The sequence below is a fragment of the Gymnodraco acuticeps genome, unplaced genomic scaffold (assembly GCF_902827175.1).
Source record: "Gymnodraco acuticeps unplaced genomic scaffold, fGymAcu1.1, whole genome shotgun sequence".
NCBI lineage: Eukaryota > Metazoa > Chordata > Actinopteri > Perciformes > Bathydraconidae > Gymnodraco > Gymnodraco acuticeps.
In genome coordinates, this window is record NW_022989917.1 from 496,549 (window position 1) to 512,126 (window position 15,578).

Consider the following 15,578-nt stretch of genomic DNA (forward strand, 5'->3'; position numbering starts at 1 on the left):
AGTTGGTTTTTGAAGTGGTTGTATATTAGTTGTACTGTCAGCTGGTGGGAATGTTAAGAGAGTAAAGAAAATGTGAAGATATTGAGACAAACAAAGACCATTGTAACGTGATCAAAGTGACAGATCTCTTTAACCGGAGTGAAAATCGAGGTCTATAAAGTTTTATAAAGCAGAAGTTTTGCAATTTTGTTCAGTGTTTCTAAATAAAAATTATCCAGATGTTAACAGTTAATTGTTTTATTAGTAACTTTAAAGCTTTTTATCCCTTCATGTTATTTGCACTAAGTGATGAAGACATCAATTACAGGAGTGAATTGAGTCAAATGTAATTTCATAAAAGAAATGGTCTGAGTCTCAAATATGTCTTTCTTAAGACTCCATTCTGTAGTGAATGTATGAAAGGTTCTGCTTTCATCTGGTTCCAGCATTACGTTAACACAACAGAACATTGAAGCATCTACGGCACAAATGTATCCTTTACTTGGATAAAATGGGGACATGTATTATTCATCAGGATTTTGAAGATTGCTTTTCAAGATTAGTTCATGAAGCATGGATCGCATTTATTTAATTTGACACAAACCACAAAGATAGAATTTGTTTTTGTTATTACAACAATGTGTGTTTTCCAATCGGTCTATTTGAGATGCGTTCAGCTGCACAGACCCCTGGTGTTGCTCTATGGTGCATTTTGTGACGAGCACAGCTACTTATGTACATTGTGTTAATGCCGTATGTTGTTCAAACCATATCATAATCTGACAAGTGTTTAAATGTGCTGATTATCCATTCATATTTCCCAACTTTATTCCTCTTAATAAACCTCTCTTTTCAAGCAAATACAGATGAATGTAGGGAGCTTCAGCTCTTCCCTAACTGAATTTAATATATTCTCACTTGAGAAACTGATCCATTGAATACACACACAGATACATTTATATGGATTTGTATGTCATCCGTTGGAGAAGGGGCCCCTCTCCACTGATAGTTGAAGCGCTGCTGTGGAGGCCGCTCAATCTGCATGTTCTAAGTGTGTGAGCTGTGAAAGTGTAAAGATGCCTCGTTCCTGTACATACTGTACGTAACAACAATGCTGATTCTTCATTTTGTTAACGTGACCAATAAAAGTTCGGTTTTGTTGTTGTTTTTAATCGAGTGTGCAAAGTGTCTGTCTCTTGAACCTCGTCTGAACTTGATTTGACATTTAAAACATGACACTGCACTGACCGTATAATTCCTTCATCAGCAGTAATGAAGGAATTATAAATATGGAAAGAACAGACAACAGATTGTTAATCTAAGACTTTTATTTTGGCATGGGATATTTCATCAACTATGTTCAACAACAATCCAAACAAAACAGCTGTAAGGAACCATATGTCATGCTCTTCTGATGTCTCCACAACAGAAATACAAGCGCTTGTTCTTTATTATGTATAAATTAGAACTACAAGATGCAGTTTAATGGGACAATAATCATCTAGACTCACTTCTATCCTCCAGGAAGCAAAGCACATTTGCTGATGTATATTTATCACTAAGGGAACTTCTACACAAGTTATATACACGAGTTGTACATAAATGATAAGAAACCAATAATATGAAACCCTCTTTCTCAAAAACGGGAAAATAAAAAAGGCAAACATTTTTATTTTCAGGCCACTAAAGCAGATCAAACCCTGCAGGGGGGGAAGAGGAGATCCTCCTCCTATTGGCTGGAGGACAGGATGTTGTCGTGAGTAGCAAACAGGGAGTAGAAAAGAAGGAAGCACTACATGAACATGTCGTCATACCCCGGAGGGGGCATGTGGTCCGGGTCCGGCCTGGAAAACAAACATGCTTTTTTTAGACCAGTTAGCTTCATTGGCTTCAACTATAACGCTTCTTTATTTACATATTTTATTTGCATATGCCATGGATAGTCTGTTGTAAAGTTTTATTAATTAAACTAAGGCTGGAACTAATGATGATATTATTGTCCTGGCAAATACACTGAATAGCAAAACAAATATTATCTCTTCTCTCTCCTTTCAGTATCATTCAGCTTGTAGATTCTTATCTTGAGCCAGCAGAGGGGGTTACTTTCACCAAAATAGATGCATTTTGTGTGTGTGTGTGTGTGTGTGTGTGTGTGTGTGTGTGTGTGTGTGTGTGTGTGTGTGTGTGTGTGTGCGCGCTGTGTGTGTGTTGTACCCTGGTCTGGGTCGTCCGACTGGTCCAAACGGGTCGAAGCGAGCCCCCTGGGGAACAGCTCCAGGAGGCAGGATGTCTGGTATTCCACTTGATGGGTCAAAACCAGCGCGAGGATACCCCGACCGCAGGGGGTCCAGGATCATCCCGCCACCACCACGGGACCTGGGGGGGGGGGTTAGGATATGTTTATTTATCTTTTCTTTCACACACTTCTTCCCTTAGTTTAAGTTTAATGAGTGCTTTATAGTTTGAACTGAAAACTGCTTTAGTACAAACCAGTCAAACATTGTGGAGAGACGGGCCATTTGATTTGATAAAGGGCCAAAACTTCTAATTACACAAGAGATGAAACACAACAAGTTATATGTCTGATGCTATAAAAATATGCCAAATGTTGCCATAGTAACTTACTATGAAAAGTTTGGAATCAGCTGGTTTTTCTTCTTTACACCAATTATACACCGTATGTATTATTTACATTTGAAATAGTTTTGGATCCAAAAGAAGAAGAATTCAAAGATGACATCTTCCATTTAGATTTGATTATACAGAAAGATTACGGTTGGATTTTGAATTTGTTTTCCAGGCCACAAAAGTGTAAAACACCCGTATTCATTATTTAACCACAACACTGCAACTGAACTTTAAATATTTGGTTTGTGAGATTGTTGGGGTTTGATTGAAGAGGTTGAGCTGGTGTTCCCTGATCCCTTTCAACAGTGCTAACTTCATTATATTGTGAATCTAAACAAATGGCTTTGAAGCAGCAACACATTGGCGGTTAATTCCAGGTTGTTAAAGGCATTGTTTTGCCCTGACACTCAAACCTGTTCCTTATTAAATCTGCAAAGATATTGTTGCTAAGCTTCCAGTTTCTTTAACAAACGTCTGTGAATTCTTCTCTTCTTTTTGGGTCCTTCTAACCTTTTAATTGACATCGTTCAGAGCATGTTCTCAAAATACAAAATAAAATATGTTTGTAAAGAGGGCTTTCTACAACCTGAAGCATGAAAGACAATGAAGACAAGTCCTCTCAGACATCTGACTGTTGTGGCATATGCCTGAACAGTATGTATACAAGTTGTTTTCTTTAAAGAGGCCCTGCTGTGCTTTATGCTCTGCTTTTTTACGCTTCCATTGGACTTCTTTGTTTGATTCCTGAACACAGTGACATCACTATATAACACTCGCACTTCTATTGGCTAGCGCTCCCACATCTTTATAGGCTAAGGGGCAGCCAGCTAACCAATCAGAGCAGACTGGGCTCTGGTTTCAGACAGAGGGGGAAAAGAGGTGCTGCAGCACAGGCAGTATGAGAGAAATAAAGAGCTTTCTGAACATTAAAGCATGGAGACATGTCCCAGTAGAGACACACAATACAAATATGAACCTGAAAATGAGCATAATAGGCCCCTTCTAATTATAATAAGGTGAAGAAATATCTCTGCAAAAAGTCAAACCCTGACCGTCATTGATTTAAAAAGAAACCTATTGTAGGATAATACAGGGAAGCACATGTAAGGCAGTAAAGTGATGTCATTCTCATGTTCAGGCTACACACAGACTGCTCTGGTTTACTATTTATAATGTTTGTGGTTCACGTTGAGCTGGCAGAGGGAGTCTGGGCCAGCGCTAATCCTGTGTGGAGGGACTGTTCATCCCTAAAATCCCAGATTATAACAACAAAAACACGCTGGTGCTTATATATATATATATCTGCAAAATGATTTCCATAAAAATAATTTGTAGGGATTAATTATGAGAGACTCACCCAAAGGGATCCAGATCTGCTCCTCCAACGGAGAACGGAGGGACCATGGGGTCCCGCCTGGAAAATGCATTCGATTATTAACGAATCACAATATCTGCTGTCAATTGTGAGCAACATCTTCTTGGAGTAAACAAGAATTAAGTGCACTTCAATAGGGTTTTAAATATGTAATATGTCCCTAGATGTTCAGATAAGATGTTAATCAAACTGCATCTGATTTCAGATCGCATTGGAGTGTAGTGATATATGTATGTATATATATGTAGTGACACCCCAGCCACAATCTGTTCCGTCTGCTGCCGTCTGGCAGGCGGTACCGCAGCATCCGGACTAACACCACCAGACTCAGGGACAGCTTCATCCGACAGGCCATAAGACTATTAAACACCTGAACTTAGAAACAACATCCATAACATTCATCTGGCTGCTACTTAGGAATTATTTATCTAATATATCACATTCCAATCACTCGCACTATTTCACTTTTTTTCCTTTTGTATTTACTATTTACTTGCACTATTCGTTTCTGTTTATCTGTGTTTTGTGTTGCACTGTTGGAGGAGCCTGTGACCTAACATGTTCATCGTCATAACTACACTGTAGCTATGCACGTACGACCAATCAAAGCCTTGAACCTTGATATGGGAGAGGTGAACTAACAACTATTTATATTATCGATTCATCTGCCAATTATTCTCTCAATTAATCAATAGTATCAAATAAACAAAATGTCAGAAAATTGTGACAAATGTTTATCCCAATTTCGTACGTCCAAAGTCATTAATTTAAAAGAGAACAGAGAGAAGCAGGAAATCTCCACTTAGGCTGAAAACAGCATTTTGTTGCAAGAAGAAGAATGTTGACATTCTATGATTAGATGAGTACAATTTGTGGTTTGATCTTTAGCACTTCTGTCCTTTACTCCCTCCTCCTCCCTCTCCTCTCCCCCTTCCTTCTCCTCCCTCTCCTCTCCCCCTTCCTTCTCCTCCTCCTCCCTCCTTCTCCTCCTCCCTCTCCTCTCCCCCTTCCTTCTCCTCCTCCCTCTCCTCTCCCCTTCCTTCTCCTCCCTCTCCTCCCCCCTTCCTTCTCCTCCCTCTCCCCTTTCCTTCTCCTCCCTCTCCTCTCCCCCTTCCTTCTCCTCCCTCTCCTCCTTCTCTCCTCCCTTCTTCTCCTCCTCCTCCTTCTTCTCCTCCTTCCTTCTCCCCTCTCCCTTCCTTCTCCTCCCTCTCCTCCTTCCTTCCTCCCTCCCTTCCTTCTCCTCCTCCCTCCTTCTCCTCCCTCTCCTCCCTCCAACACGTTCTGCTCTCCGCAGTCCTGACTCAGTTTTTGCTTTCTCATTCATTATTCCTTTTCTCTCTTCATCTTTTTTATTCATTGCTCTATGTTTCTACCCATTATATCTCTTGTCATTTTCTCTCCCTTATTTTGTATTTTCTCTCTCAGATTCTTTTCTACTCCATCTGTCTTTGTTTTGACCCCATCCTTATCTCCCCCCCTCTCCCTCTGGAGATGAGGAGGCGACAGCAGCGAGGTCGATAAAGTGCTGACATCACCTCGCATCTGATCGGGTCACGGCTAAGAGGTGGGGGGGGAGCAGGGTGGTTGGACACACACATACACACACACAGCTCTGCTCTGCAGTTGAAGCCTCTGCGTCTAGACTTTCTACAAAGTGGGCGTGTGTGTGTGTGTGTGTGTGTGTGTGTGTGTGTGTGTGTGTGTGTGTGTGTGTGTGTGTGTGTGTGTGTGTGTGTGTGTGTGTGTGTGTGTGTGTGTGTGTGTGCTGGGTTAGGTTATACACATACAAGCCAGTTTCAAAGTCAAGTCCTTCATGGGTTTGTGGTATTCTTGTTTTGATGCACTCTTTCACACAGGACATTTTAAGGGAGAATCCATACACTTTACTTTCACTAGTGTAAGGACTTTGAAGAGAATTCTGTTTGCAAATTTGATTAAAAAAAAGTAGAAAGCAAATTAGGGATTTCTGAATGTGTGATAGAGTGCGTCAAAACAAGAATACCACAGACGGGAAAGATTGTGTGTTGAAATGTCATACTGGAGACAGGAGGAGTACAATATATTTTGGGCAATGCTTCAGCTAATTTGTTGATAGACAAATATTTACTAAATATATATGATTTATTTTGTAACCTGCAGGATAGCTGAAAATAGTAACAGAGAGACCCTCCAACTAAGACTGACTCCATAGATGTTGTGAGTATTAGACAGTGACTTTCTCACTAAATCTATTGGTTGACACATTTTAGCAAACTGGGATTAATATAAATCTGCACAAGTATGGACATGGACAAAGTAACACTATTATTATACTTTAATTAAAACGTATATACCTTAAAGTAATATAATCTTGACCATTAGATTAAATGTACAGTAGTCCCTTAAAAGATGAAAAATGACAGTTAAGCCCCTGTCACACTGTCCCGAAATGTACACCCGATGGACACACGAATATGGAATTGTGAATTTCGCACGAAGATGGCCCCGAACCACACACGAAGGCAACATTTACATTACATTTAAGACATACAACTGCAACGAAAGTAACAAAAACAATTATGTTACAGTACTATGATACTGTACTGATATCTTCAGACTTTGTTCTTTACTTTATCCGTCTTTATATGTAGAAGATATTACGTTTTCTCCGTAATGTTGTTTCCATAGCAACAACAACTTCCTGTCAACTCTCCTTCAAAATAATATATTATATCCTTTTCAGTTTCACAGAACACAAATTGGGTTATTTACATAATATGTTTACATGATTTTGTTGTGCAATAAAACAACCCGATGGACACACGATAAAGGAAATGTTCAAATTCGGCTGTGATCGTAGCAACATCGGGCCATTCGTGAGGGCATCTTAAGCCATCGTATGACCGCCGGTGGAGTTTCTCAGGCTCCGGCAGCAACTTCGTGAGCGGTGGGAAAATCTTTGGCATGCCAAAAAATTGCCGAAGGACCTTGCGAAGGTTCATTTTCGTGTTGAATTTGTGTGTCAATTTTACCCTTCTTAAGGCCATCGTGAGGGCATCTTGTTATCATCGGTGCCATCGGGCATTCGCCCCGATCAGAGTGAGGGTGAATGCCCGATGGCACCGATGATAACACGAAGATGACACGATTCGACAAGATGCCCTCACGAGTGCCTTACGAAGTTGCCGCTCACGAAGTTGCTGCCGGAGCCTGAGAAACTCCACCGACGGTCATACGATGGCTTAGATGCCCTCACGAATGGCCCGATGTTGTTACGATCAGAGCCGAATTTGAACATTTCCTTTATCGTGTGTCCATCGGGTGTCAATTTCGGGACAGTGTGACAGGGGCTTTGGGAAAGAAACAAGCTAAGTGCTACCTGAGGCCTGTACTACGAATCCAGTTCAACAGACCCTGGATATGTTTGAGTTACCCGGCTTACCTAATCCAAAACAAACGCGCTCTCGCTAAACGGCCGTACGACGCTGGTTATCAACTCGGTAACTCAAGCCAGGGTTTCTCTGTCCGGCTGCAAGCGCGTTCACATGAAAGGGGCGGGGCCAGCAACATTTGACCAATCACAAACATGGAGAAGCGTACCGACAACGCAGCGTCATACTTCCTGAATGAAAAGTAAACTATAATATGATGTTTAAAGTTTAACTTCTTCATGTCTAATATGAAGAAGTTAAACTTTAAACATCCATGACTTAAACACTTTATCCAGGATAAAAGCCACATAGCTGCCAATCACTGATATCACTGCCCCGTCTAAGACACGATCTGACTTTAATTACATTTGACTCGAGTGTTTCGTCAACTTAATGTGTTGCTTAAAATAATACTTCTGCATACAGTATGTGACACTGTGAGTGTTGCACTGCCAGATACGGCTCAGCTGACTCAGATCAGGAGATATATGATACATTATGATGTGATATGAATGATAATGGGACACATCGACGCCTGCACTCACAGTGCCGTGGACTGTACGTAATGTTACTTTGATCCGGTTACTTGTGTTGTGGCAGATATTTAAGTAAGCTTTCTTAACGCTAATGTTATAATAGTCAGATTGCTCTGAAGATGGGAGGTGATATTCTATTAATGTTCACGTTCACACATTCGGTGATTTTTGCCGGCCGTCTTTCCTGCAACGGCAGCTTTTCTGTATTTCCTTTCTCCTGTAATATGACTTGATCACTTTAAACTCCGCACACTGAGCTCTGATTGGTCAGCAGGCGGTGCTTTCACTGAGTTGAGCTCTTAGCCTGCAACCTAACCTGGTCCGGAGCAGGTTAGCCGTTCAGCAAATGGGGAGCATAAGTTACCATGGAGATCCAGCCCGGTAAGAAGTGAACTAGCGTCGTAGGACCGGAAACCCAGAGTTTACTCTGAAGTTAGCTCGCTAAGCGAAGAACCGGCTTCGTAGTGTAGGCCTCTGGTGGAGGATGTACATGTGTAATGCAGATTTGGAATCAAATTACTATTTGCTATTTTGGAATAGGTGATGCCTAAATCCAGATCTTCGGTTTGCATCTTTGATTTGCATCTGTGGTTAAAATGCAAATCATTCAATCTAAAACAAACATTTTATAATGTGACACTATTGATATATACCAGGGGTGCCCAACCTTTTTTGAACCGAGAGCTACTTTTAAAGTTGCCAGTCTGCCGAGATCTACCAGTCCAAATAGAGAGGCGTAGCCATTACTGACAGCCTACTACCAGGTAAATACACACTTCTACTTGTATAAAACTGACCTTTGTACGATGAATACTTCATAAAATACTGCAGATCCTTTATCTTACCTCTTTCTAATCTACACACATACAAGTATTTAACTGAAGTTACACAACAGTGTTGTTGATACAGAGTTGGAGTTTATTCACACGTCACTACAGTGGGTAATGTTTTCAAGAAACATTGAACAGTGCTGCCACATATGACACAGGAAAACAAGAAAAGACTCTGAACCCTTTCTTTGCCATTATATAAAAATAGTGTTGCTACAAAAGTATAAATGAGGCTTACTAATAAGACAACTCAGATCTGAAGCTACACAATAAAAAAGACAACATTAATAGAATAAAACTCTTTTTTTGTTGCATTTTAGTAGATTATAAAAATAAATGCCTTTAAAATAGGATGCAAGCAACACTAGTTTCTTAACCTGAATTGATAATAGACTATAATCAATTTAAGTTTGCATTCTTATACCATTTTGTACAATAATTATAATGAATAAGTTCAAACAACCTCAAACTTAGAGCTGATTAATAACGGTATCTAACTTGAGTTTTTATCATATCAAAAACCTGTTGAAATGTTACTGTTATTTTTATTACGCGTCGGCAGCCTCCAGGAACGCTTCTTTCACAACTTCGCCGTCTTTGAAAGACTTCATGTGTTTCTCAAGAACGTGACTGACACGATAAGATGCTATGGTAGCAGCCTTGCTCTTGTTGTTGGGCCTGGTGAAAATAGACTGCTGTGCATTTAGCTGTCCTTTCAGGCCCCTCCCCTTTTGGAGCGTAGGGCAGAATTAGGAGGGAATTCCGTCTCGTAGCGTTTGTGCACTGTTTTGAAATGCCGCTCCTAAATTACCCTTCTTCGATAAAGCCACGCTCGCATTGCAGATGAGACAGATGGACTTTGAATTGGAATAGATACAAAAATAATCATCCTCCCACTCGGAGTGAAAATTATATATGTTTTGCTTCTGCCATAATTGCGGTCTTGTGTGTGTGCGGACTGTCACTCCTGTTGACACGGACAACGTTAGCGAACTAGTGCACTGCCCACCAGCCGCGCCCCGACACAGTGCATTATTCTGGCACAGGAAGATTATGTGACAGGACATTAACGATAAAACAGAATATTGTTGTTCTATTTTTAGACACAACTCGCGATCGACTGGGAATCTCCTTGCGATCGACCGGTCGATCGCGATCGACTGGTTGGGCACCCCTGATATATAGTATAAAAAGATATCAGTATATTTTGGACTCTTGTAGCTTATATAAGACATGTTATCAGACATTAACTCAAAAGAATACTTCCTATGTATGGTTTGAAGAGGCAGCCTCCTGTGTTAACGCACCAATGTGGGGGGGGTCCCTGTCGGGGCTGTCTGATGGGGATGCGGAGGGGGTCGCTGTCCTCTCTTCTCCTCCGCTCGTCCTCCTCCTCCCTCCGACTCGTCCTCTGTCCTGGCGCTCGCCCCTGAGCGGGCAGCAGCTGAGTCTTCACCTTCTCTGACAGACTGTCTGTGTCCTTGAACACACTGCACAGAAAAAAGTGATTTATGTTAATTATTCACAATAAAGTTGTAAGTTGTAAAAATGTTTGTACATTGTTATTGTTTCTTAGATCTACGGCAAAGGTAAACTTGGTTCTCGTGATGGTCGATTATGGAGCATTCTGATGTGGGGAAAATTAAACTGACACTTGGGCAAGAAAAATAACTAATGGGAATTATTGAGGAAGATTACGTTTAATAACTTCTTTTTTTAGGGTCGTGTAAACTGTCTCGAAATTGTGGAGCTAAAGTATACATTGTAAGACAACTGTAGAAATGTTAAAATGTTAAAATCCACTCATTCTTTACCACACTCCCCATTTGTAAAACATAGGGCCTGAGCTGAAGAACTTGGATAAAGGACATTTGATCTACTACAGCAGTGGTTCTCAAACCTTTTTCAATAATGTACCCCCTTTGAAAAAAATATTCAGCCAAGTACCCCCTGATCAGCGCAAAAACAATTTGTTAAGGAAAAAATGCCTATATAAAGAGGTACAGTACAGCGCTGCACCATCAGTGTCTGATTTATTAAAACAACAACAGTAACTGAGAAACACTTAAATGCTACATTTCAAATGTTTACAATCCATCACTAAATTCATGGCAAACCAATTTTAACATCATGCAATAACACTAAGACGACATTAGCTGCATTGAACTGATCTTTTAATAAGTTGTACTTACAATGTAGTGAGAAACATGGGCTTGTGCTTCACTGAGGACCTTTGTCATTCTGACAGGGAGGCAAACGTTGTTACACTTCGCGTTTTGAAATATGTGTAACTGTTCATATAATACCCACACTGCTCAAACTTCGTTACTTTTCCTAAAATGTATATATTTATTTATTTTGGGGCGTGGGGAATGAAGAGAAAAAAAGATATGAGCATGTTATGAGCATGGGATTTTGACCCCTCATATAAACATATGCATAATGCTGCGCTATACTTTGCGGCCACACGCCGTTGCCAACCAACGCTTATTGTTTAGGTCCTTTGATAAGCAGGCAGTCATATAATTAACTAGAACTAGCTAGATCTGATAGATTTGGACAAAAACGCGAGTGATGTCTAACCGGACGAGAGAGAGAGATCAGAGATCAGCTGCTGCTGACAGAGAACACGCAGCTCTGCATGATCACAGCTCCACCGCTGTGACGGACCGGTGAGCGGACCAAAATACACTGAGAGTTAGACCTAACACACTTAGCTAGTAAATCTACTCTGGAACAAGCTAAACTAGTTATAAATATATGTATTCTTTACTGTCGGGTCACTTAAAGTTATTACAGGTTCAGCGAGCTGCACGAGACTGTCAGGAGAGGGAGAAGAAAAGAGAGCACCCCGTTTATTTTTCCCATTTTATTATCCAGAATTACTGTATACCTTATATATATAAATAAAGTAGTTCATCTACTATTAGTAGTTTGTTTAAATGCATTACTTATGTTTTTTTTTTTATTAACATAAAATAAATCTCACGTACCCCCTGCAGTACTCCAACGTACCCCTAGGCTTACCCCCATTTGAGAACCACTGTACTACAGTATTTAAATGATGGATTTGTTACCTTATTCTACAAGATGATACTAAAGAAACAACATGGATTCATTGAGAGATAGCGCCACCTGCTGCCCAGTCATGATTTACGTTTTCTATTGTTCTCTGTAGTGATAAGGTACATACAGCCTTAAAACTACAACCGAGAGGAATTGAAGTCAGTTTGCATTTTTGAAACCGGAACTATTGTTTCAGTTTTTATTAAAATGCAACATTTATTTATTTCAGTTTTCTGTATTTTCTCTGCTTATATCAGTTTGAGTTTACAATAATAACCCTGGTATGAAAGGATTATGTCAAAGCAGATGTGTATTTCAGTGGTTGGGCATTATTTATGGGATCTATCTACAGAACAATTTAAAGGTTTGTAGAAATAAAACAAAGATATAAAGAATAAGAATTAAGCTAAATAAAGTGTCAGGTATTATGTTAAATTAATGGTCATGGCTTTGATTCTTCTTTTAACTATTTGTTGTTATGTACCTTTACTTACTGTAACTGTAATTAACGATGAACTGTTATTAACAATATTGGTATTGTTTATTTATCTTTCAAAAAAGGGTAAGGCAAAGTAAGATTACCCTTTTCCGCTATGGAACATGTTAATACAATTGTTATTTTAATGTCGATTGCTCCCTTTTGTATTTCGTTCTGGTTTGTTCATAATCATGGAACAAATAATACAAACATATTAAAACATTTGATTGGTCATGTCACGCTCTTCATTACTGGTGACCAAATGCTCTTTTTAAATTTATTTATAAATATGATTTACATAAGTCAATAAAACAACTTAAAAAAAGAAACTGACCACCAACCTGTCAAATGTGTGCAGCTGGTCGGCCTCCACGTGATCGCTGATGTTCACCGTCAAGTCGGACACCTGCTGTGTGCCGGAGTTCTACACACACCAACACACACATCAGGAAAAAGACAGAAAGATACACACAATTACCGAAGTGCATAAGATAAAGCTCAATACCAGTCATACACTTGTTTCTCAAAATAATTGTTTAATGGCACATAAATCAAAGCTGACCACAATAATATATATATATATATATATATATATTTCCTATGGGGCATGTACGAAGGAGCAGGGCCCTTCACTTGCAGAAATCTTCCTAATCTATATTATCAGAATCAAAATGTTGGTGAATGTGAATAGAGAAAGAAAATGTAGAAGAACCCAAATCCTTTCTCTTTCAATTTATCTCAAATTACTTTACAAAAACGTCCCTATTTTTTTATATGTTTGTAGTTTCATGTAGATAACAAAGAATTTGTGGATTTGCACACTTTTTTGATAGTAATGTTAATGATGAGGGATCATTACCTCTTATGCTGCTTTGTCTCAGCATTCAATCATTTGTTTTCTGTCTTTAAAATTTGACTTCAAATTAAACACCATATCGTTTTCTTTCCAACACATTTTAAAGTTGGTGAAATGTGCATTCCCCTGTATGTTAGTCGGCTGTTCCTACCATCAAGTTGAAGATCAAGGTGGAGTCGACAGAGATGGCTTTAAGCAGCAACTGTGTCTCACTGTCTTTGGCTTTGTATCGCAGACTGTACAGCTCCTCCCGGTTGCTGTTCCAGTCAGTAGGCAGCAGCTCGGACTTCTTATCACTGCCTTTGGGCTGGAGGAGGGGGAGAGAGAGAAAAACAACAAAACAGGGATAAATAAAGGGCTTTAGAGGACAGTGAGAGCATAACAGTCAGGACAAACAGATCGGATGGCTCTAAAAATCAGTGGTCGTGGTAGTAAATACTGAAGAACTGTTCCGAAGTAGAAACTTGTATTGTACCTGAGACTTTCCACTACACTATATCTAAGAGGTCACTTTTTATTCCACTATATAACTCTCACAGCTTTGATCGGTTTTCATCCCCTTCCTGTCGGTTATTACTACTAATATACTATGCGGTTCTGATGTGAGGATTTATAATGTTTGTGAAAAACTGAAGTATAAAGTGTCCTTTATGTGTTGTAAATATAATCATATGTCTTAAATTATGAATTAGAAGATGTTTTAACACAAAGAAACTACAATCATATGATGATCCTGTAATATATGATGCATTTTGTAGAATAAACGACCCTACAAAACATTAAAATGTGTAGATCCTCAAACATCTACAGCAGTAAGATGCAACATACAAATGAATGCAGCAGTAATACTAATCCTATCATCATAAATCTAACCACTGACAGGGATTTGTTTTACTACATAATGATTATTTGTTAAGATGTAAGGTTTTGAATCCACGGCATTACTTGTATAATACTGAGGTATTACTATTTTTACTGGAGTAGAGGATCTTAGTATAAGTGTAATGTAGTGCTTTCCTGTGACTGCCCCAGGAGGCACAGTACCAGGTTAGCTAGCTAAAGATGACAGGACAGTTTTTAGAGCTCGTCAAAATATCTCTGTAATAGAACAACTGCTAGCTGATTATGCTTCCAATACAAAGGCTTTTTTTAGAAGACCTTCAATGTCTTCACAACGGTATAACTGCCCATTAGATAAACTCAGATATGCTCATTTAGGAAGCTAAAGCTAAACTGTGCAGCTGGGCAAGTTAGCCAATGCAGAAGTCCTTTTAAAAAAGTACTGGTTTTTTTCTTCCAGTAAGGCATACATCTTTACCCTCGGTAAAAACACACAGAATGATGTACTTGGACAGTTTAAGAGCCATTCTTCAATTCGGCTTGACGTTATAGGTGATTCACCAAACAGCACGTATTTGCTTTATATAGTTTAATTTATGTTGGTCCTATAAACGCGTACATATACGATGTTTACAAATGGTCAATGTAGCGTTAAACGGCTGGATTTTGAATGAAGTTTGGTGGAAGCTTGTCTACGGCTGATGGTTAAATGTTAGCTTTAGCATCTATATACAGCCAGTGGTTAACACAATGTTGTATTTTTCAGCTTATGTTAGCTAGTTTAATTTACCTCGTCTCCAGAACCGATGCACCTGTATCCACTCTTTATCATTTCCCAGTGAACGAAGCACACCACGGCGTCCTGTGGACAGCTAATGCTGCCACCGACACAGGAGTATAACACCTCCAAGCCGGCCATGTTTGTCTGAACTGGCAACCAACTATAACAACATCAATGCAGTGTCAACAAGAAATGAAAACGAAAGTCTTCATAGGAGCTTAACGACGTCAAATTCACAGCAACCATAACAACCATTTCCTGTCTAAACCTTTCAATGTAAAAGCACCAGTGAGAATTGTAGCTTTACTACCAATTGTTATTTAAATCATAGATATTAACCATATACAGTCTATGATATTAACAGATCAATTATATTATTATTAAAGATATTTCTTATATAAAAGATTAATGCAATTTTTTTTATTTTGTGATGAATATGCTTTGTGGCTACATGAAGGAAAAGGTCCTACACAACAAAACTTCGCATCAACAAGCAGGCCAACTGATAAATGTATATATTATGCAGATTTACATTTAGAGAACATTTTTCAATCTTATTTCTCAAGCAAAAAAAAATACGTTATAACAGATATTCTTAAAGAAAGTGCCATTTCATGTTATTTTTAAAGAAAAATATCCAAGCCTATATCTTCATTTTTAAAAACATACAATAACGATGTCCGTGAATTTCAAGGATCCTTATCTTCCAAATATTGTTGTTGTTTGAACAGAACTAGGTTTTGGAATAAGTAGACAGAGCTATCTGTTGCTAAATGTTGGTGGATGTGTGTTCTTGTGT

At 39.1% G+C, this 15,578-nt stretch overlaps 1 protein-coding gene across 1 annotated transcript; it reads right to left on the reverse strand.

Moving 5' to 3' along the window:
* Positions 1-1,289: 1,289 nt before the first annotated feature.
* On the reverse strand, positions 1,290-15,052 carry psmf1 (proteasome inhibitor subunit 1). Its single transcript, XM_034209827.1, has 7 exons — positions 14,789-15,052; positions 13,310-13,465; positions 12,644-12,726; positions 10,066-10,248; positions 3,965-4,021; positions 2,194-2,355; positions 1,290-1,823 (listed from the first exon to the last, which is right to left on the reverse strand). Exons 1-7 carry the CDS (start codon positions 14,915-14,917, stop codon positions 1,772-1,774), a joined length of 822 nt encoding a protein of 273 aa, XP_034065718.1. The 5' UTR covers positions 14,918-15,052; the 3' UTR covers positions 1,290-1,771.
* Positions 15,053-15,578: the final 526 nt, after the last annotated feature.

Excerpts from the sequence above, each read along its gene's own strand:
- psmf1 (XM_034209827.1), bottom strand. The coding sequence starts at position 14,917 with ATGGCCGGCTTGGAGGTGTTATACTCCTGTGTCGGTGGCAGCATTAGC. Across the intron at positions 10,249-12,643 it reads CAGCTGCACACATTTGACAG|TGTGTTCAAGGACACAGACA; the intron begins GTTGGTGGTCAG and ends TTTTCTGTGCAG. Across the intron at positions 4,022-10,065 it reads CAGGGACCCCCCCCACATTG|GCGGGACCCCATGGTCCCTC; the intron begins GTGCGTTAACAC and ends TGCATTTTCCAG.